This window comes from Tupaia chinensis, unplaced genomic scaffold, assembly GCF_000334495.1.
Source record: "Tupaia chinensis unplaced genomic scaffold, TupChi_1.0 Scaffold000459_1, whole genome shotgun sequence".
NCBI classification, from domain to species: domain Eukaryota; kingdom Metazoa; phylum Chordata; class Mammalia; order Scandentia; family Tupaiidae; genus Tupaia; species Tupaia belangeri.
The window spans coordinates 310,492-333,071 of record NW_006159968.1 but is presented as its reverse complement, the minus strand read 5'-3'; the positions used below and the strand labels follow the sequence as shown (position 1 = coordinate 333,071).

The window sequence follows — 22,580 nt, the reverse complement described above, 5'->3', positions numbered from 1 at the left end:
CGCTCTTCCCCTGTGGCCTCCCTGAGCAGCTGCTTCGAAGCTGAGGCCCACCCGCGGACTTACCCGGAGGAAGCACCCAACATTCCTTACTTTCTTCAGGGTACCAGCCAGTCTATTCTCAGCCACCACCAGCCAATCACGGTCCCTCACAGAGGCCTGGAGCACCCTCACCTCTGAGCTGGAGCTCAGGTGGCCCCATCCAATCACTAGGAGGTTCTCCCTCCTTTAATCCACCCAAACTGTGACCCCAGCTACCCTGGACCTCCTATCAGAACATTCGTTCCTTTACAACTTAATTACTTCTTCTCTTCCTTGCCAGGGCAGTGTGACTCTAACATTTTGCATTTTAAAGCATTATCTTCTCTCCCAGCGTATGTTCACCAAGGGGAACCAACTCCACAGCCCCAAAGTATCTCCTAAAGTGCCCCCGGACCTGCACACCATGGGCACCAACCACCAGGTGACACCATCCCTTCAAAGACCACTGACAGGCCTGTCCACAATCACTATGGAAATGGCACTTTCCAGATGCTCTTCAGAACAGTACACTTCCTGGACCCCATACTGGGCCCAGGTGCCATCCTGGACCAGGAAGAACTGCTACAGCAGCTGTGTCTCTTCGTCAGCTGACCGGCCAGCCCGCCGCCAGCACGTACCTGCCTCTCCTTCCTCCTCACCCAAGTTCAGCACAATAATGCAGATGTGCTTCCGCAGCTGGCGCGTGTTGGAGAACTTCCGACAGCACTTGCTGCACTCCAGGCTGCCCGGAGCCGGGCTGCTTCCGTTCTCCGGAGCCAGTGGACTGTCCTCGCTCGGGCTCACGATGTTTTCGGCCAGCTCCTCCTCGGCACTAGGCTTCTTTGTGGACCCCTTAGGCCTGCCTCTCTTCCTCTTCATGACTGAGAACTCTACAGAGAAAAGAAGAGGGCACGGTGGAGTCACGCACGGCAACGGTGCAGACCATGAACTCACCTCCCAAGTGGCACCACGTTTGAGTTGCACATTTTATTCAAGATGCAGTCCACGAAAATTAGCAGCTGCAAACAATATCTTTAGTGCTCATCTTGCTGCCATCTACGTACCAATAGATAACGGACTTCCTAAACTTCTGACTCAGACTCTCCGTCTGCCAGGGAGCACAAGCTCCCTCTGTAGAGCAGGGGGTGAGGTTCGGCCCCCAGTACATGGATCCTGCCCCTGGGAACCACCATTTCCATTAAATCCAGCTCTCAGAAACTGCTTAAGGCTGGGAACAGCAGTTGGCATAATGGCTATGTCGCTGGACTCCCATGTAGTAGACCGCGGTTAAGTCCCAGACCCAGTGGCTTAAACTCATGCCAGGCGCATGTGCGTGCGTGCCCAAGACCTCGAGAGGAGAATGGAGGAGAAGGGATTGCGGCGTAGCCATCCCCTTGGGGGGTGATTTCTCACTTTCTGTCTCTGTCTGTCTTTCTGACAAGCGCACACGCCCTATAGCGAAACCCTCTCAAAAAAAAAAAAAAAAAAAAAAAAAAAAAAAAAAAAGAAAAGAAAAGAAAAGAAAGAAAGAAAAGAAACTGCTTAAGGCCCTCTCTGCAAAGGATTCTCAAAGGCTGCTGGGCTGCTGGGCGTGCATGCCCGTAATGAGTTATACATCAACTCAGACGATTTCAAGGAGTCGTTATTACTAGAGTCAAACTGTCCTGGCAAGAAAGAGGAGACATAATTACACCTAAAGCCACAAATTACAGGACTAAAGATGACAACAACATTTTCTGGATTCCAAGTAACCCAATGATTCTAAATGGCACAACCAGTGCTGCCTGGGTGCAAATTCCAAACCTTTTTATAACTTGTATTTCTCTTAATTAGCATTCATGTTTAAGGCATGGTCTCCTGAGCAAAGGTGGGGATTCAGAGAGGTGAGGGGGTCAGAGGGCAGGCGTCAAAATGTTGTGACAGGGTGGAGTGACATGGTCTCGGGTACTCTGACTGGAGAGGCGTCCCTGAGAGAGGCCAAGCAGGGCGCCACCACCAGCCTGGCTGACCTCGCCATGGCTGAAGCCCCATCTGACTGAGACGTGGCGTTTCAGCAGTCCTCTCTGAACTGCATGGTGAGGACAGAGGCAGGAGCCCTGGCTCTGGTACATCACGGTGAGCTCATCTGGGTTCAGGGCATCTCTATGGTACCTCCCTGCTCTCTCTAAAGTTAGGGCTCTGCACAGTCACACGTTGTCTGCTGCAGCACCCTCAGAGTCCTGTAAGCTGATCACTTGTGCTCGCAGATAAGGGAGAGCGGACACAGGGCAGAGATGGGCAGGGCAGTTTGGGCAGAGTCCCAGGAACTGACAGCATGACAGCAGGGGCCAGGACAAGGAGGCCGGTCTTGGTATAGGTCCTGAGAACTGGAGGTGACTAGTGCTGTGATGAGGCAGGAGACCCATGCGGGAAGGAGGCCCTCCAGGATCAGCCCTTCTGCCCAGTGCAATACCAAGAGTATAGCAGCCTTGGCCAAGAGCTCCCAGTCAGAGCCTCCGTACCGGGGCATCAGCACTGGGGCTTTCTCACTGGGGAGTGCCGAGCATGGGGAGGACAGGCCAGGAGAAGGCACTTCACAATGTGATGGCAAACTGAGGGACCAGGTGACAGAAGCAAGAAACAAAACCCTGGAACCCTTCTCCAGCCCTGGATTTCACCAAGGAGAACAGAGCTGTGAGTCCAGGGGAACCGACTCATGAGCTGGGAGCAGGGAGCTGACGGGAAGGAAGGAACACAGAGCAAGGACAGACTATGCCCTCGAAGCCATTAAAACTTTCCTACGATCCTTCCTCATAACCACATGTACTCGCACGCCCTACTGAAGCAGCAAACGATAACCCAGCAGCAGGATTAGCAGAGAGGCTAGAATGACACCCACCTCATGTCGTGTCGGTTGAGCTGTGCAGATGTGGTGCATGAAGCTCGTGGACGTGTGTGGCCCAGGAGGAACCCCCTGGGGCAGACTCTGCCCTGCTGCCCATGGACAAGCACTCCTCGGCAACACTGCAAGGGCACAGCTGCGTGGCGAAGCGGGGTCCAGCCTCTGCCCTGAGTACTGGGAATGATCTCTGGGCCCCTAGATGCCTCTCTGGGAGGAGTATCTACAGGCCTCCTGCAGGCATTGGCCACCAAACAGACTAACAGAAGGATTTGTGATGGGGGCCCAATCTCTGCAGGGCCCAAGAACAAACCTGTTGGTCTGCAGCTCCAGAAAGGGCTGGAGCCTATCCTGCCTGGCAGTACATCATCAGGCCCAATAAGAGCTCTGGGGACCCAAGGCTGGAGTGAGCTCTACTGGAAGGTAATACTCTCAAGTAACATTGTGTCCTGTGGCTGGGGGAGTTCAAGGCTTCCAGGGGGAGGGTGGGGAGGAGTAACCTTCCCAGCCTGCATCTCTCCTTTAGCTAGTTCTGATCTGTACTCTTTTGCTATAGTGACAACAAAATCATAAGCAAAGCACTGTCCTGAATTTCATGAGTTCTTCTAGCACATTACCAAGCCCAAGAAAGATCCTACGGCCCCTTGAATTTGTAGCTGGCTGATCAGAAGTGAGGGTGGCCCTGGAGAGCCCCAAAATTTGTGGCTGGTCTATTCAGACTTAAGAGTCTTGTGGCAAATTCTGATACTGACCTTGGGCTTGGCAAACTCAGAGAAGCAGGACACAGAGCATTCTCTCCAGACAGAGCAGCTGCGCAGAACTCCCTGTGCCCGACACCCCATGTGTAAGGTAGTGCACCCCCAAGATGGCAGAAAGATGCACCGTGAGCCTCACGGCGGCGTCATCTGTCTCCATCTCCCTAGACTGGAGGCTCCCTGAAGGCAGAGTCCTTGCCCTGGTTCTGTTTCAACCACCCGCAGCACTTAGTCCAGCGCCCGGCACAGGAGGCACCCGACAAGCCTGCGTGGATTACACCGACGAGCAGTGTGCAATCTCTCGTCAAGGCAGGAACGCAGGATTGGCCTTGAATGCTTTGGAAAGCCTCAGACACGCTGGTGACAAAACTAATCTTCCATCTTGCTACATCCATAATTCAGATCCTCATGACCAATTAGCTAGCTAAAAATGAAATATTCATAAATGAACTTGGATAATTTAAGCACTGAAAACGAGGTGCAACTGTCAGCTACCCACATTTCATGAAAGAGCTGAGAATCTCGGGACTGAACAAGAAAAACAGTCCAACCTCTAAATCAAAACAACTTAATGGAGTTATCTTTCATTTCTCTTCCCTTCTAAACTCCATTCTTCAGTTTGTCGCTGAGCACTATGGATTGTGTCCTAACGAAGTCTGCCCAATAAATCCTCTGCACTTTTATGGACACTTTGCCATCCAGATGCCAGTACCTGGTCTCCAGACTGCAGCCTTCTGCTCCAAGCTTCCTCTGCTTCCACCATTCGTCTTACTGCCATTGCCTTTCTCTAGAACTATCTATCATTCTGGATGCCTTTGCCCCACAACTCTAGACCTGGTTCTCTAGGTCCTATAGCACCGGGCCCAACCCTGAGGGCACACATGCACACACACAGATGCACACACGCAGGGCACCTCCACCTCCCCCTCTCCCTCTTCAACTGTTCAGTGCAGTGTTCTAGCCCTTCCTAAACATGCATAGATAATCCTCTCTCTCCCTACTTATCTGTACTACCTCCCTGCCTGTCACTGCCTCCTTCACTTCCAATCAGACCCCAACCCCCAGTGCCAATCCTAGCATTTCAGGCCAGTTTAAACCTCAGTACCTCCTCTGCAAGGCTGTCCCCAGCTATCCCAGCAGGCAGTCACCTCGCACTGGCTCTCACTACAGTGTAAGCCGCACATGGGGGTGTGTATGCACACGTGCCATTTCCAGGTGTTTTGTTTATCCACCTTCTATGATAAGCCCTGAGGTTTTACCTGCCCTTTTAATTCCTGGTTCACACAGGGTCTTGAACAGAGCTGGATATGCAGGAGACATAGTAAGTGATGATTATATAAAATAAACAAACAAATAAATAAATAATAAAATAAACAAACAAATAAATAAATAAATAAATAAATAAATAAATAAATAAAAGGTAAAGTAAGGCACACCCTGTGTCCCAAGTTCCCTAGGAAGAAAGGCACTGAGCCACGGTGATCTTTGCCCTGCTACGAAATCCACAGCATGAGGACGGCTTCCTCTTTTAAAAGATGCCCTTGCTGTTCTAAGGCCAAAAACCAGCAAGGGACAGAAAGAACGAGCTGAAGGTCTTTAAATCCAATCAAAAGAGCGTGAGTATGATGAAAAAAATAGCCTAACATTACCAGAAACGTAATAATGGAAGCTCTCTATCTGCGCATCAAGTTTGCAAGACACTTTACCAGCTATGATCTCGTTTCATCCTTATAAAAACCCTCAGAGATGGATGTAGCAAATATGATTTCCTCAACAGGGAAAGAAAGGAGAGACTGAAAGATTCAAGTGACACGCACATTTTCAGAACTCGCTGCTGAGCGGGCACAACCGGGATTTGGGCTTCCTTATTCCAAACCAAAAACCTTTCTGCTGAATCATATACCTCTCGGGCACGTGTAACAGAGGCCAATTCTAGACGTGTCCATAGAGCCAATAGGTGTGGTACAGAGAGCAGTGGTGTGGAGTTAAGTAGACTTGGGTTCTAACTCCCACTGCGCCTCAGTTTCCAATGTGAAAAATAAACACAAGACTGCTTCCATTTCATAGTCACCATTATAGAAGCGATCCATTAAAACGTGGAGCACAGTACGTAGGAGGTGATGGATAAATGGCCATCGGTTATTATTACGGCCACGGTTATTAATATTCTGAGTTGGAATTTCTCTCAAGAACAGTTCACTGACAGAAACGATTCCTGGTATACACACCAGGGTGCTCAACCTGGCTCGACAGGCGCTCTTCCCTTGATTTCGGCATTTTCTTGAATTGCTCACACACCGAAACCCCACACAGAAGTAGCGACTCACATTTTAACACGCCTAAAGTCATGGAGAGAGCCCGCACTTTCCCTTGGCAGCCACTCTCCACTCACACCAAGTCAAGAAATTTTGAAACACCCTGGAGGTCTAATTGCACCCTGATGGTCAATCCCCCTAACATTTATTTACAAAGCCCAGGAGGCAATAGGGAAGACAATCAATTCTTGATCAGAAATGAGGGAGCCTTCTGGCTAATGAGGAACGCAACATCCCCTTTACGGGACGGGCTGTGTCCTGCTCTACGAAGCAGGCGAGGTTGGGGAGCAGAGGCATCCCCAGCCTGCTCCCTGTGGGGTTGTCAGCCGTACCACGGAAATAACAGCAATAACTGATTAAGCACATACATCTCAGGCACCTTGCCAGGCACCAACACGGGTGCTTCCGCAGTTAACCCAGAGGGAGGTTTAGTATTATCCCATTATAAAGTTGAGGACACTGAGGTTTAAGAAGATTAAATGGATTATTATCTGTTGATGATAACATGTATATTATCCTCAACTGGACTGGTGTAAAGTGTATTCATGTTGGGAAAATTCACTTTACAAGCTAAGTGATGTATAGTAATTAAATGTATAAACAAAATTAAAATCAAATTAAATTTACAAAAATGAATGTGCCCCAAGGTCACAGAATTAATAAATGGCAGAACCAGGACAGAACCTATTAGCCCCAGAGTCAGTACAACCACACCCAGGTCATAACAAGACCTTTGGTCAGCTCAATTACAGTACAGAAGTAACACGCTTTGACACCTCCCCTAAGTTCTGCAGGAAGTGAAAGTCCCGTGCAGCTATGAACTCACTGTACCCAGCTCCCGGACCGCCCCACACCTGGACACGAGACTATTGGAGGTGCCTCACTACGTATGTACTAGGCACTACGTACACACATGCACTTGTCTCAGGGCCTGAAAGAGACCGGCATCTTAACTCCCTTTGTCACGTAACAAATCACAACCTGTAGGGGCCACGGCATCTGCCTGTGTAGGGCCTCGTGGCTACAGGGCAGGACTGGGAGCTCCCCAGGGCCTAGTTCCACTAGCCAGGCTGTGTGCTCAGCACTGTCTCCGCCCTGAGCACACCTTACATTTGCTCACCCAGAAAGAGCGCCTGTCACTAACTCATCTGCCCAGGATGTGGTCACCTTTCCATAATCTGCACAAAGGCACCAACGTGCCAGCCACAGCCTTGGCAATGGTGTGGAAGCTCCAGGATTGCAACTTATGTCTACCTGACTTAAAGATGTGTGCCCTTGCTTGTGCACCCACGTGCCCGAGGGCAGACAGGATGGCTCAGGCTTCAGCTGTCACTGAAACAGCGAGTGTGACATTCCTCCATACGCAGGATGACTGTGCCGTAAATGTCCAGAAGAGACAAAGGCAGCAGGCAGACTGAACCTGATACCACCCTGCCCTGGACAGCCACCTCTTACCCTCAAACTAGACTTCACCCTGAAGAACTCACCCCATTGCACTGAAGTGGCCTCTTCGCTTCCCTACCATCCACCAGCCAGGGAGGCAGAAGCAAGAACACTGTCTGGGCACCCCCTGACCCCACACCTCGCCCAGTAACCAGATATATAAAAAAGCAGCTAAGGAATAAAGAAATAGAAGTAGGAAAAGAAAAGAAAGGAAAAAGTAAGAAGAGAATGGGAAGAGTTCCTACAGAGAGTTTGCAATGGCAAAGAAAAGTAAGGCCCCAAACTAGGTTTTCAGGAGACTCACATAAATTCTTCCTCAAGTGAGCCCAATTGCTCAACTTCCTTCAAGGTGAATGAACACGCACATATACACATGCAGGCTCACACATGTTCACTCTCAGACTCATATACACAGACAGATACACACACACACACACGAATGAGTTTAGTCCATTAAGCAATTTTTTCTTGGATCACATCCAGAGATTTGATTGGAAAGAGCAAGAAAATGAAAGGTCCTTCTGAATACCACTTCCTACATGAGCAAAAAAGATTAAAAGGCTATAAAATAAACTAAAGGATTTAGGAACCTTCATGTTATAAAAGGAGACCAAAATAATAAATCAATTACTACTCAGTTAAAGGTTTAATTAAACCATTTCAAGTATCTCTCAACTTAAAATGAATTGTGAAGGTTAAACCTGAATGGAAATCATTAGAGAGAAACTAAGCCTCTATAAGCCTCAAATTTTATGAACTTTCACAAAGAGAAAAAGAAGGAAAGACTTTTGAAGAAATTTTTTCATATTAAGAGGCTGAGCTTAATTAAAGTCTCAAGAAATACTTTTTAAAATTAAACTACACAGACAATTAATATTCCAGTATATACAATGAAAAATAAAATGTATTCAAGAAGAATTTAAGTCAAAAGTAAATTATTTAATAAAAGGAAAAATTTATAAAAGTGAGCTCAATGGTAAGAATGTGATCATACCCAGACTACCACAAGAATGCATAAGAGCCATCAGACCAGCTGGACCTAAAGCACGCTCTCCCACCTACTAACCAGGTCACCTTGAATGAGTTTAACTCCTCTGACTCTCTAAACCCCATATTCTTCAATTATGAAATCTGGGCATCAGCAAAAATCAAAAGACTTGAACAACACTGGAAACCAGTCCAGTCTCTGTGGCAGTCAGCAGTGTGCCAAATGCCAACCACAGTTCATGGTCCTGGCCTGGTCAGGCCTGAAAACATGCCAGGTGCATGCACAAGTGCCTGGAAACCTTGCAGCTGAAGGAGCAGAGGAAGGCGATTCGGTGTGGCCACATCTGATGGATGGAGGTTGCTTCTCTTTCTCTCTCATGTGTACACACACACACACACACACACACACTATGGTGAATAAAAAAGAAAAGCACTACAACCAACATAATCTAATATCTATATACAATTTGTCACAGAACAACAGAATACTAATTGTACTCAAGTGCACATTGTACATTGAACAAGATAGAAAACATGCTAGGCTATAAATCAAGTTTCAATACATCTTTTAAGGATTATTTTATTGGGACCAGCAGTTGGCATAATGGCTATGTCGCTGGACTCCCATGTAGTCGACTGTGGTTGGAGTCCCGGACCCAGTGACTTAAACTCATGCTGGGTGCATGTGCATACAAGTCCAAGATTCCAAGAGGAGAATGGAAGAGATGGCGTGGCCACCCCCCCTGGGGGGTGATTTCTTGCTTTCTGTCTTTCTGTCTCTGTCTTTCTGGCGAGCACTCACACTCGATAGAAAAACCTCTCCAAAAAATATAATTATTTTATTTATTACTATTATTTATTTGACCAGAGAAAGACAGAGGGGAGTGAGAAACCAAGCTGTCAGGTCCAGGATTTGAACTTCTGTTGACCATGTGGGAGTCCAGTGCCTTAACCACTATACCAACTGCCGGCCCTTAGTCTCAATAAATTTAAAAGAACTGAAACCATACAATGGATGTGGAATGAAGTTAGAAATAAATAAGAAGGAATTTAGGGAATTCAAAAAACTGATAGAAATGAATGGCATTCGGGCACACGTGCATGGTGTCCCCAAGATCCTGGGAGAATGGAGGAAAAGGGATTAAGACGAGGCCATTCTCCCCGGGGTGGGGGGGGGGGGGTTTTTCCTCTCTCTCTGTCTTTCTAGCGAGAGAATGTGCCCTATAGCAAAAACCTCTAAAAAAAAAGAAAAGAAAGAAAGAAAGAAAAAGAAATGAATAAACAATGAGTCTGGAAAGAAATCATAATGGAAATTAAAAACACTTTGAGATAAACAAAACAAAAAATAGTATATACCCAACTCATGGAATGCAGCAAAGGCAGTTCTAAGAGTTTATAGCTATAAATGCGTTCATTAAGAAAAGAGAATGAAACTGAATCTCCATCTTTCATCATTAACAAAAATCAATTCAAAATGGATCAAAGATCTGAACCTAAGACCTCAAACTAAAACTCCAGGTGAAAAACACTGGAGAAAGTCTGGGAGACACGGGAGTAGGCAAAGACTTCTTAAATAAGACTCCCAAAGCATGGGCAATAATCCCTAAAATAGACAGATTAAGAAGTTTCTGCACAGCAAAAGACAGAGTAACAAGTGTGAATCCACAACCCTCAAAATGGGAGAACACTTTTGTAAAATATGCCTCAGACAAGGGACTGATAACCAGAATACACAGGGAACTCAAACAGCTTACCTGAAAAAAAAATGTCTAACCCAATTAAAAGATGGGAAAATGAGCTGAACAAAAATCTCTTTAAGGAAGACATCTGAACAGCAAAAAAGCATATGAGGAAACGTTCAACATCCCTCATCATAATGAAGATGCAGATTAAAACCACAATGAGATACCACCTCACCCCTGTCAGAATGGTGAAGATTAAAAATACAGAAAGTGCTAAGTGTTGGCAGGGTTGTGGTGAAGAGGGAACTCTCCTACACTGTTGGTGGGAATGTAAACTGGTTCAGCCACTGTGGAAAACAATATAGAGGTTCCTCAAAGATCTACAAATAGAACTACCATTTGCAAGCAATCCCACTTCTGCACATCTACGCAAAGGACAAGAGAACATTCAGTAAGAAAAGCGCTTGTACCTCAATGTTTACTGCAGCATTATTCACGATCGCTAAGACATGGAACCAACCCAAATGTCCATGAATAGATGAATGGATGGTAAAAGTGTGGCACATACACTCTATGGAATACTATTCAGCCATAAAAAAGCAAGACCCTGGCATTTGATAGAAAGTGGTCAGATATGAAGGATTTATTGCTGAGAGAAGCAAACCAGGATATGAAAGAAAGATAGTGTATGTATCCACTCGATATGTACTGACTACCCACACTTCATGTTAGAGATTGAAATAGTGGAAGGCATAAAAGCAATGAAAATAATAGTGGATGATGAAGACAGAAAAAGAGAAATCACTCCCCGGGGGGATGGCCATACCGGAATCCCTTCTCCTCCTACTGTTCAAAAAAAGAAAAAAAAAAAAAAAACAGGCAACAAAAGCACTATCAGAAAAGACAGGAATGACACATTCGTGGAGTTGTGGGATCCCAGAGAAATGGCATCCAACCCCACTCTGAGCCAGAGAAGAGTGAGGCAACCCCCAGCTGAAGGAAGCCTGGGAACAGGCAAGAGTGAACCTGGCAGACACTAAACAGGGGCTTCCCAGGCAGAGGAGAGGCCTGTCCATTCAGTGCAGCTGCTGCTCCCCTTGCAGGCCCGACCCTGGATGTAGATCAGAGACGGGGAGGATGGGCATGGGGGGGTGGCTGTAGGGAAGTGAGGAGGGTGGTTTCTAGGGAGGGGGAGCTCAGGACCAGCCCTGAGCAGGTGAAGCGACCTCTCACTGACACTGGTCAGGAGGTCCTGGAAGCATAGAGGTCAGAGTGTGCACCTTACAAAACACAGTTCTACAGGAAATTCCATCAGCTTTATCATCATTTATTTATTTCTCATCTAAAACAGAAATTTAAAACTTTAAATGATTTTCTTATTCATATCTCATTTTAATAAGAAGAAAACATTAACAAAGAAAGCTAAAAAAAGCTTTGTGAGAGCCATTCTCAGAGTTCTTTCTGTGTTAATCTACATGACTTCTGTCACATAAAGTGTCTTTTAAAAGTTCATTAAAAATGTGTATTATTTACAAAACTATGGGGCCTGCCCACAGCACGGTGCTTAAATGCTATGCATGGAAAGGCAGATCCCACACGGCCAACCATGATTTGAATCCTGGGCATGGTGGCTCGAAAAACACCAGGCACATGTGTGCACATGGACAAGATCCTGATAAGATGGAGAACGGTTGCAGCATGACCACGTCCCATCAAAGAGTGCTCGCTCGTTCTCTCTCTCGCTCTCGCTCTCGCTCTCTCTCTCTCCCCCCTCCTCGCTCTCCTTTCTCTTAAGTCCACATGCCCACTGACAATTTAAAAAAAAAAAAATGATACATGGACTGCAGTTTGGAGTTGTGGGATCCCAGAGAAATGGCATCCAACCCCACTCTGAGCCAGAGAAGAGTGAGGCAACCCCCAGCTGAAGGAAGCCTGGGAACAGGCAAGAGTGAACCTGGCAGACACTAAACAGGGGCTTCCCAGGCAGAGGAGAGGCCTGTCCATTCAGTGCAGCTGCTGCTCCCCTTGCAGGCCCGACCCTGGATGTAGATCAGAGACGGGGAGGATGGGCATGGGGGGGTGGCTGTAGGGAAGTGAGGAGGGTGGTTTCTAGGGAGGGGGAGCTCAGGACCAGCCCTGAGCAGGTGAAGCGACCTCTCACTGACACTGGTCAGGAGGTCCTGGAAGCATAGAGGTCAGAGTGTGCACCTTACAAAACACAGTTCTACAGGAAATTCCATCTGCTTTATCATCATTTATTTATTTCTCATCTAAAACAGAAATTTAAAACTTTAAATGATTTTCTTATTCATATCTCATTTTAATAAGAAGAAAACATTAACAAAGAAAGCTAAAAAAAGCTTTGTGAGAGCCATTCTCAGAGTTCTTTCTGTGTTAATCTACATGACTTCTGTCACATAAAGTGTCTTTTAAAAGTTCATTAAAAATGTGTATTATTTACAAAACTATGGGGCCTGCCCACAGCACGGTGCTTAAATGCTATGCATGGAAAGGCAGATCCCACACGGCCAACCATGATTTGAATCCTGGGCATGGTGGCTCGAAAAACACCAGGCACATGTGTGCACATGGACAAGATCCTGATAAGATGGAGAACGGTTGCAGCATGACCACGTCCCATCAAAGAGTGCTCGCTCGTTCTCTCTCTCGCTCTCGCTCTCGCTCTCTCTCTCTCCCCCCTCCTCGCTCTCCTTTCTCTTAAGTCCACATGCCCACTGACAATTTAAAAAAAAAAAAAATGATACATGGACTGCAGTTTTTTTTTTGCACTGAAATAAACTCATACTTTAAGTCCCCTCAGATGAATTGGACAAATGAGAGTACCTGTTTTTCTGAGTCCATGCTCAGCTCTGGGGCAGACACATAAACATCCTAAGTTTTGGAACAAAGCTGTGGCTCCCTCTCCTCTGTCTGAGAAGCTACACTCTCTAAAAAGTTAAGGTATGTTAAGTGTGCAGCAGGGAGGTGACACCGTGAACGTCGCCCAAGCTCCCCTCCTGGGGTCAGGATTGCCCGGCCTTACCCTCTCCAGCCTGGGTATGTAGACTGAAGGAGGCTGAACTGCAAGGCCCCACGACCAGAAGATCCTGACTCGCAGTGGCCACGTAAACGTCCCTCTTTTCTCTTTCCCCAAAGCCGAGTATCAAACATGTGCTCTCAGTAGTGATGGGATTGTGTGTAACTTCCCACCTCAACCCTGCTTCCTCTGAATGGGAGAAAATCAGGCTGTCCACAAGGCCTAGGAGGCACTGTGGCATGCATGGGGACACCCCAACATCGGCTGATGGTCACAACGATACAAATGCTCACTGTGTCTCCTCATTTGCCATTACCACGTTTCGTAGGCTGGGCGTTCTTCGCTTTTCACCCTATGCCACTAACAGTACCAGCAGAACTTCCTAACTTCTCAGCACAATCCTGTCAGGTATATTTCTCCAAGCACCCTGGGAACGGCCATAGGGACTTGTTAAGCAAAACATTTTGGTCTAGCATCTCTCCTTGTTAACAGCATCCGACAGATGATCAATAGCCAGCCTATTTAGAAATGCCAGTCTGAATACTCCCAGGAAAGACAAACCGGATTATTAGTGTGGCTAATGAATCCTGCGATGGGACACTTACTGCCATACATTGGGCTTCTGCCAGGAGACTGGCTGTTGTCCCTCATCATATAAAAATAGCTTTGTGGAGGATGTTTCTGTCTCTAGTTTGCAGCTGTTCCTCCTGCACTATATATTTTCTTTGTCTGTAGGGACCTAATTACAGTGCCTGAATGGTTTCCCTAATCCACGTATTGGCTACATCTACATCATTGGGCAGGAGGTGTCTGGACACAGCAGACAAGATGGACCTCACTCTGCACACTGCCCATGACCCCGAAGGACTCCATGTGAACTGAAGCTCTGCAACTTGTGTCCGCACTCACATACGCATGATCCGTTTGGAAATGCCATTTCTGAGATTACAGACACTTATTGCTAATCATTTTGTTATACCCACTTCCCTACCGTCCTCTGTGTGCTGTAGACATATTCTTTGACTCAGTCCTCACAGCCCGCCACGTGACAGACCTATTTATTAGCAAAGTGAGACTTGGAGAAGTAATGTCGTCGGCTTCGGGGAATGCGGCTAGTGGTGCGAGGGCCCCGTTAATCACCCCCCCTGAAAGCAAGCACGTGCTCCTCACACTGCTGGAGACTACCACTGCTTTCGTTCACTCACTGTCTCCAGGCAGGCCTACAGGAGGCCAGGGAGTGCCATTCAAAGACGATCTGATTTGAATACGTCTGCAAGTGAACAGATATTGGGACTTCTGGGTCAGAAATGTGGGTCTCCTCTGCTTCTCTACCCCTGTGAAACTCAGAGGGGGTGTCAAGTCTCAGGAGCAAGCTGGCATCAGTGAGAGCACCGTATGAGGAGCATGCACCCCGCCCAGCACAGTCCCCTTACCGTCTCCAGTTTTGCCTGGGTTCGGGGGTTCAGGAGTACTCAGAGGCCTAAGGGGAATGATGATCTCGTCAATGTTCACCCCCTCTTCTGTGTGCTTCTCAGAAACATGGGAGAGGAGTTTGGATTGATTTGGTGAGAAAAGGTTACAACATTTGCACATGAAGATGGCCGTGTTTTCTGTAAGAAAAATAAAGAGTATGTTACTTCATCTTATTATCTAAACAGTAATTCAACTGCCAAAGGAAATCCTGAAGGCTGCCCTCCGAACCAGCCCCTCTGGTGGACAGCTCTGCCATGTGAGGCTCACACCCACCTCAGGTGGCCTCAGCTGCCAGACAGTTTTCTTTAGTATTTCAAAACCACAGTCTTTCTGGATAGTGCCCAGTGTGGACCTCCCTGGCCCCAAAATCCACTCTCCAATCCGGACTCCATTATGAGTGCAGTCAAGTAAACACTGAACATGCAACTCGAACCATGAAACCCTACCCCTGCAGTGAAAGGGCTGCGCTGACACCCACTGGTCTCAGCCGAGGTGTGAGGAAAACCTCACCGAGTGGTATCCCTGAAGGGCCACAGCACCTCTCAGTGACTGCACAGGAGCTAAGAGCTAAGAATGAAAAGGATGGGAGCTACGGATCTTTGTGAGCCATGTAATTCTGACTTAAAAGCGTTGTCACCGGGTCAGTTAAGCTGCATCCCATGTGCCTGACAGCATGGTCTGAGTTCTAGAACCGACGGCTCGAGAAACACACCGGGCACATGCACAGGTGCACCCAGAATCCCAGGAGAAGAATGAAGAAGGGACTGTGGACCACAGCATGGCCAGCCACCTTCGGAGGGTGTTCTCTCTCTCTCTCTCTCTCTCTCTCTCTCCAGTGAGTGCACATGCCCCGTGGGGAGGGAGAAATACCACCTTTCACAAAAGTTTACTAACAATCCATTGTGTTCATCCCATTATACTAGGCAGAAAAACATAATAAAAAAGGCTCATTTTTGAGTCTGACATAGTAATTATAGGCATACACAAAACAGTCAGTTAGGACCCAATACAACTTAAAAGCCAGATTTTCTTTTCTATTACTTAAAATTTACACTGAAAAACAGAAGAATTTTTTTTAATATTTATTTTATTTATTCATTTATTTTAATGTGACCAGAGAGAGACACAGAGAGAGAGAAAGAGAGAGGGGGGACAGTGAGAAAGCGAGCCACCAGGTCTGGAACTCAAACCATGGTCAGCCATGTGGGAGTATCCAGCACCTTAATCACCATGCCACCTGCTGGTCCCCAGAAGAATTGTTTTGATGACAATGGCTTTGAAGCCAGACAGATGCAGGTTCAATTCCCAACTCCAGTCCCCGAGTATAGTTAACACGGTGAGCGTGGAGAAGCAGCAATGGTCTCTCCGGGGGCTGGAAGTCAACAGGAAACGCAGGCTAGCCTTTACCAACCAGGCGGCAAGAACACAGTGGGTGCACAGGAGAGCACTGTTCTGGGTCAGCCCAGCCCTCCCTGCGCAGGGAAACGGCTGAAAGTCACCCCTCCTGCCTGGCTCCCATGGACACTCTGTCCCTGCCCTCCTGGAGTGCTCCCATGAGATCGCTAGGCTCTTGTCTCTGCTGTCACCGACAAAGGTATGGTGGTCATAGGAGAGCGAGCCCTTGCCCCTGCTCACTGTCAGCCGTGGACCTGGCCTCCCACCCACTGGAAGCAGCTGGGGGCTGCCTCCACCACACCTGTCAGCCCCTCCTCATCTCCACCCACCCCCACCTGGCTCCGGTCAATGGTCAGAGCCAGGGTCTACACCAGCAGTGGCATGCAGGGGTGTGTGCAGGGACAGAAGTCCACCCGAAATGGGGTGTTTATCACTGCACTGTTTAGAACTGACAGCTCATGAAGTTAAAAAAAAAGAAAAAAACAAGTATACTGGCAGGTGGAGTGGTAGTTAGACACTGGACTCCCACATGGCTGACCACAGTTCGAATCTTGGGCATGGCACCTTGCTTTCTCACTTTCCCTCTTTCTCTCTTTGTTTCTTCCTAGTCAAATTAAATAATAATAATGAATAAAATTAAATAAAATAATTCTAAATAAAATAAAACAAAAAGAATACCAGTGTTCAACTGCTGTGATTGCATTTTTTAAATTCTCTGGACAACACACCCCATGTTGCCTGCACCCAGGAAGACTGCCCTACTATCCTCCGCAGTTAGCGTAATGGCTATGTCGCTGGACTCCCATGTAGTCGACCGCGGTTCGAGTCCCAAACCAGGGGGCTTAAACTCACGCCGGGCATGTGTGCGTGCGTGCCCAAGATCCCGAGAGGAGACTGGAGGAGAAGGGATTGTGGTGTGGCCACCCCCTGGGGGGCGATTTCTTGCTTTCTAGCAAGTGTACGTGCCTTATAGCAAAAAAACTCTCAAAAAAAAAAAAAAAAAAAAGAAAGGAGGGATGAGAAAGGCAAAAGGCCCACATAGCCTTGTGGGGTGAGGAGAAAACCTGCCGGGCTCTGCAGCACTAGGAGGGAGCCCCTCCACGGGCTCACAGAAGGGGTCTCACCATGAACGAGGCAATGACATAGGACAATGTGTACCAGACCACACGTGAGACAGGATTCAACAAAGTGAGCATTGCCTAAAACCTCTCGTGAACACTGCTAATCCACACATTTTTCTACAAGAAAGGACTTACTACTAAAGAACTAAAAATGCTTCCCAAACAAGAAGACTTACAGTGTTGCTTTTCTCTTGATACACTGCTTTCAGCTTTTTTGCTGAACCCTCAACAATCCCATAACTGAGGTAAAATGTGGTTTTAACCCCCAGTCCACAGACGGGAAAACTGAGGCAGTGAGAGGATAAGCAACTTTCTCAAGTCATGGAGGGCAGAAAGCAGAGTCAAGCTCCCCACAACCTGCAGACCACGCACTGCATTCCTCCAAGTTAAGCTAAAACCTGAGCACCCTAGACCCTGCGAAGTCTGAAACAGAACTCAAAGCAGAGGAGCACACGATCCCAGAAGCTCATATCGGCTTCAGATCTGTCCTTTTCAGCAGCTGCTGAGCAGTGACCACATCAGGCTCAGGGGACACGGATGCATCAGGCATGAAGCCCAGGCCCTGACACAAAGGGGCTGCCACTTCATGGGGACACAAGTGCCACAGACAGCCACATCTTACCAATTTTACTGAAATGACCCCCAGCTGACCTGGAAGTATTCTTGGTTCCCATGAAGCTCTCAAGAAAGGGAATTCTGTGACACTGAACAGAGCAGAGCTCCTGGGAACAGAGAGAGATTAGGAGGGGCCCCCTAGTTGAAAGGCACAGCACGACATTAAATTAATGAAACTTCTGTTGCATCTATTATGACAGTGTGCTGGAGACAGCTGTCACTACACCACCGCGCAGCTGTCCCCCCAGCAGAGGGACCGAGCACCCTGGGAGCCGCCTGCCTTGGCCATCTGCTGTCAGCGGGCACGCGGCTCCTCAGCACTCACCACGTGTCCAGCCCTGCTGCATGGGGACAAACCTGCAGTCCCCGAGTGGAGGCAGAGGGGCACGCGAACCCAGGATGACTCTCAGAAAACCAAAGGCTCAGCCGTGCAATGCAGGCCCTGGAGTCCAGACACAGTAGCGGGGACACTGATCCAGGAAGGCCGCGTGGGCAGGAGAGGCTTCTCGGCCAGTGACAGCTGGAGCTCGGCACCGCGGGACTAGGACGCTCCAGGAGGCAGGGAGGACAGACACACGCAGGTGCTGTGAGGAAGCGGTACGGCAGCAGAGCAAGGAGAGGGAGCGGACTCGCTGCAGTGCAGACGGGCCGTGCCTGCAGGCACAGGGTGGGAAGGCCCAGCAGTGGTCCGAGCAGACTGCTGTAGACTCAAACCACAGGACCAAGTTGGAGGCTAACCTCTCAGACCAGAAAAAGGCTGGTACTATTGCCGGGAAGGGCCCCACGGCAGGCTGAGGACAGCAGCCACCACCAAGCAGCTGCGGCACTGAAACGAGTGACATTCCCTGGCTAAAAGGCTCCCAGGGCCGTGGGTGGCAGTGCGGTGGTAGAGCAGTGCCTGCAATGCTGGAGCCACGGGAAGGTCCCGGGTCTGCACCCCCGAGCCCTCCTATACAGGCCGGGCGTGTGCACATGTCCATGATTCAGACTGGCAGAGGCTAGGGTGGGTCAGGGCGTAAAGTCCGCATAGTGGTTCCTTGTCTCTCTGTCTCCTGGAAGAAATAAAGTTAAAAAAACAAAAAAAGTTCCCTTCCTTCCAAGCCTTCAAACAAAAGGCCAGCATCTATATTTAAATTAAAAAATAACACGGTATGTGCATTCAGAACATGTGAAAAGGCCAGTGAGGAGCCAGAGGAGTACCTCCCAAGACCCCTCAGCTCTTGGCCTCAGCACGGCCTCCCTCAGCTGACTCAGAGGCCAGCTCGAAAGTTTCCAGGGAGCCGACTTTCAGCACCAGCCCTGTGCCCAAGACCACGTCTCCCTCCATGGTTTTTCTGCAATGAAGACATGCACGAGGGTGGCAGAGGTGGGGTACACACTGCCATCAGCAAGAGACAAGAGCCTCAAAGACGCTTGCCCATAACCCGTGGCCAGGGGTCCTTCTCCTGAGATCGTGCCTTCATGACCATCCCCGCATGAACAGGGTGGCGCACAAGACACTCCATTTTGGCAATGGCAGCACCCAAAACAACCCAGGGGCTCGGCAGTGGGCTAACCAAGACATATCCACAAACTGAGCTGCCACTCTGCCACTAAAAATCATATCTGCAGAGTCCTGAATGGCACGGGAAAATGCTCAGAAGGAACGTAATTTACAGAACGGAACACACAACTATTTGGTGTGAAGATAATTCTGCCACTAACGGATAGACAGCCTTTACGGGTGGAGAGATGGAAGAACAGTCAGCCAGGCCAGAGGAAGACACCAAATGTTTTACTGTAAAACTTTTTGTCAATCACTTTCATGTTTTCTACAATGTTCCTAAATAGCTGATAAAACTCAGAAAGACAGCTGGACCTTCTAAACAGCGATGTGATAAAAGAACACAGTAGGCAGGACACAGCAATGGAGATGAGCTCCCAGCGGACGGGGCAAGGATGGCATCTGATTTGAAGCCACATGCCCAGCCTGGCACCCTGCAGGCATTCAGCAGAAAGGTGTGCTCAAACGCGTGAGGCGAACAAGCAGCAGGGACTGTGAGAGGAGGGGCAGAGGGCCCTGGCTAACGCATTAGAAGGTTCCGGGAGGGGGCACTTGAATTGCCTTGAAAGGCCTCCAGAACCCAGGCGGGCAGCTGCAGGAAGGGCTGCCGGGCTCCAGACCATGGGTGGCATGGGTGCCCATCCATCCTGCCATCAACTCCATCTCATTCAATCCCCGATCTCTCTTTGAGCCAAGCTCATCACCCTGATTCCATGGGTGCTGGATTGAAGCTCAGGGACTAAAGTGCAGGGACAAGGTTTTCTTGACCCAGGCCTGGGGTCCCCACAGTGCCACGTGACTGTCCAGGGTCAGCACTGGGGAGGAACTGCCACCACACAACAGGACCACAAAATGCTGCCCTGAGCCATGTGAGCACATGGGGTCTGCTCTGCCACTACTGATGCACTCTTGCACAGTCAAGGCCACTTAAGGACGTGGGTCGAGGGTGGACCCCATACACAATGGCAGTCCCACACGATTCTAAGGGCTGTTCCACAGCCCGGGTGTGTGGCTGGGGGTCCGTGCAGTTGGGAAGGCTCCAGCATCTCGAGTTGTGTAAATGCACTCCGTGATGCTCACATGGTGGTGAAAGGACCTGACTGTGCATTTCTCAGGATGCATCCCCATGGGTAAGCAGCCCCTGACTGTATTTAAAAACGGCCTGGACCAGCAGCCCAGAGCAGGGTGCACACCTGGCCTTCTTGAACACCCCTGCGAGTGCCCAGGGCGCCCTATGCGTCCTTTGTGGGTGCTCAGAAAGCTGTGTGCAAACAGCAAAGCACCAACGACACTGAGAGGATCAGACAGCCCCCACCCCGGAACTAGGACTCGTTAATCCACCAAATAACAACAAAGCAGCCACTTTCTTTTTTATAGCAGACTAGTATGAAAAATACGTATCTCGCGCCCTGAAATATAATCATAATTACGTTGTCAGCTAATTCTGATGAAGACGCTATCATGTGGATGCATTTTTAGGTCCAATTACTGTGCGTTCATCCTCAACAAAAGAATTCAATGAGAAATGATGTATCCAGCACAAGGAAAACCACGGAAGTTTGGAGTTGGCGCATTCGATTCCCATGAATTCTCTGCTAGTTTTTAACCAGCTACTCTGCCATTAAAAAGGAAAACCCTAAAATAATTGTACAAACAACTCCTTACTTCCAACCTCTGATTTGCATTCCCGGCCAGGAGCAGTCAGGTCTCATCTGAGACCCCAACCTCTCCACCTGCTCTAGGGACCCTGCGCCAACCAGGTCTCTGAGCTCCCTCCTCCCAGAAGCACTGTGCAGGAGACTAGGGTTCATAGGTCCCACCCACTATGGAGGGTGACTGGGCCCCTGGACTCACGCAGTGCCCCTGGGTGTTGACAGTGCATGACTGAGGGGTGGCTGCTGGGGAAGCAGCCAGCTGGAGCGGGAGCTGGCCTGCTCCAAGTGCCTCCTCTCATATCTCAGGCCCCCGAGTCACACGCTCCAGCCAGCTCTCTGGCCACCCTGGCAGCAAGCACACACCCCGAGCACCCTTCCTCCCACTGCAGTCCTTGTAAGCCCACCTGCTCTGGGGCACGGGTGGTGGGGGAAACGGCTGGAGCAAGACGTGGACCTGGTTCCAGCCTTTATCATTATCATTATTACTTGTTACAAAAGTTGCAACGTGCACACATGCTCACTGTAAAATACCAAAAAATTAGAACTGTATGCTTGTCACCCTTCTGAAAGCAGGAGCGTCGCTGAGCAGTTTCCAGACCGTTAGCTGCGTGTGTATCAGAGACAGGGCAAAACCAAAAAAGGTACCATCGTTTTCTGCTGTTGTTTTTTGTTTTTGTTCTTGTTTTTGTTTTTTTAAGAGAGGTTTTTTTTTGCTATACTGCACGTTGTTTTTGTTTTTTTAAGAGAGGTTTTTTTTGCTATACTGCACACACACTCACCAGAGAGCCAGAGAGAGACAGACAGAAAGCAAAAAATCACCCTTCTCCAGGGGGGATGGCCACGCCGCAACCCCTTCTTCTCCATTCTCCTCTCGGGATGTTGGGCATGCACGCACTCATTCCCAGAGTGAGTTTTAAGCTGATGTGAGCCATAGTGACTATGTGGGAGTCCAAAGATGTAACCATTACGCCATCTGCCAGCCCCGAGGATACCATCCTAATACCACCAATACCCCCACCCCTTGGTGGTGTCCCTGGTGCCCCTTGCCCATCCCTTGGCCTCCCGGAAGCCAGTTTCTGGTGCTAGGTTTGGCACCAAGGACAGCAGAGGAGGAATCAGGAGTCACCGACGAGGAGGATCTCGGGGGCCCCAGATAAAACTCAAAACACGTTTTCTGAAGCAAACAATATATCATGGTTCCTGGACTCTGGCCTCTAGCTGGCGGCTGTCATGAGCAATCACTGCGTCTTTCGTCTTTTGGACTCCCAACAGGAAGGCCTGGGCAAGCTCCTGCAGTGCCGTCCAGGCTGGGTGTTGAGGCCTGCAGGGACACAGGCACAGCGGCTCAGCTCACCAGGAGCAGACGGACCTCAGAGTCTGCAAAGAGAAACACTGCGTGGGACCTGGTTCCTACCTCCCAAACTCTCCCCTTCTGAGAGACCTGCACCACCACAGGACAGTGAGAGAAGCACCCTCTCCAACTTTCGGCTACGCTGTAGTCAGAGAAGGCCCAATACAGAGCCAAGACTTCTACAGCACCAGCAGTAGGAAGCTACCACCCCCACTGGAGTGTCACTGCAGGCCACACAGGAATCGGACTGTGCACTCCTGCTCCTCCAAGCCAGGTTGGTATCAGCAGCAGAGCACAAGTGGGGGTCCCGCA

The 22,580-nt window shown here is 48.9% G+C and overlaps 1 protein-coding gene across 1 annotated transcript in view; it reads right to left on the bottom strand.

Annotated features, from left to right (window-relative positions):
• Positions 1–22,580, bottom strand: part of ZFAT (zinc finger and AT-hook domain containing) — a 217,737-nt gene that overhangs the window by 163,821 nt on the left and 31,336 nt on the right. The window contains exons 2-3 of the mRNA XM_006155514.3: positions 14,549–14,725; positions 657–908 (exon numbers count right to left, since the gene is read on the bottom strand). Of these exons, the coding sequence (XP_006155576.1) occupies positions 657–908; positions 14,549–14,725 (429 nt within the window). The remainder of the gene's footprint in view (positions 1–656; positions 909–14,548; positions 14,726–22,580) is intronic.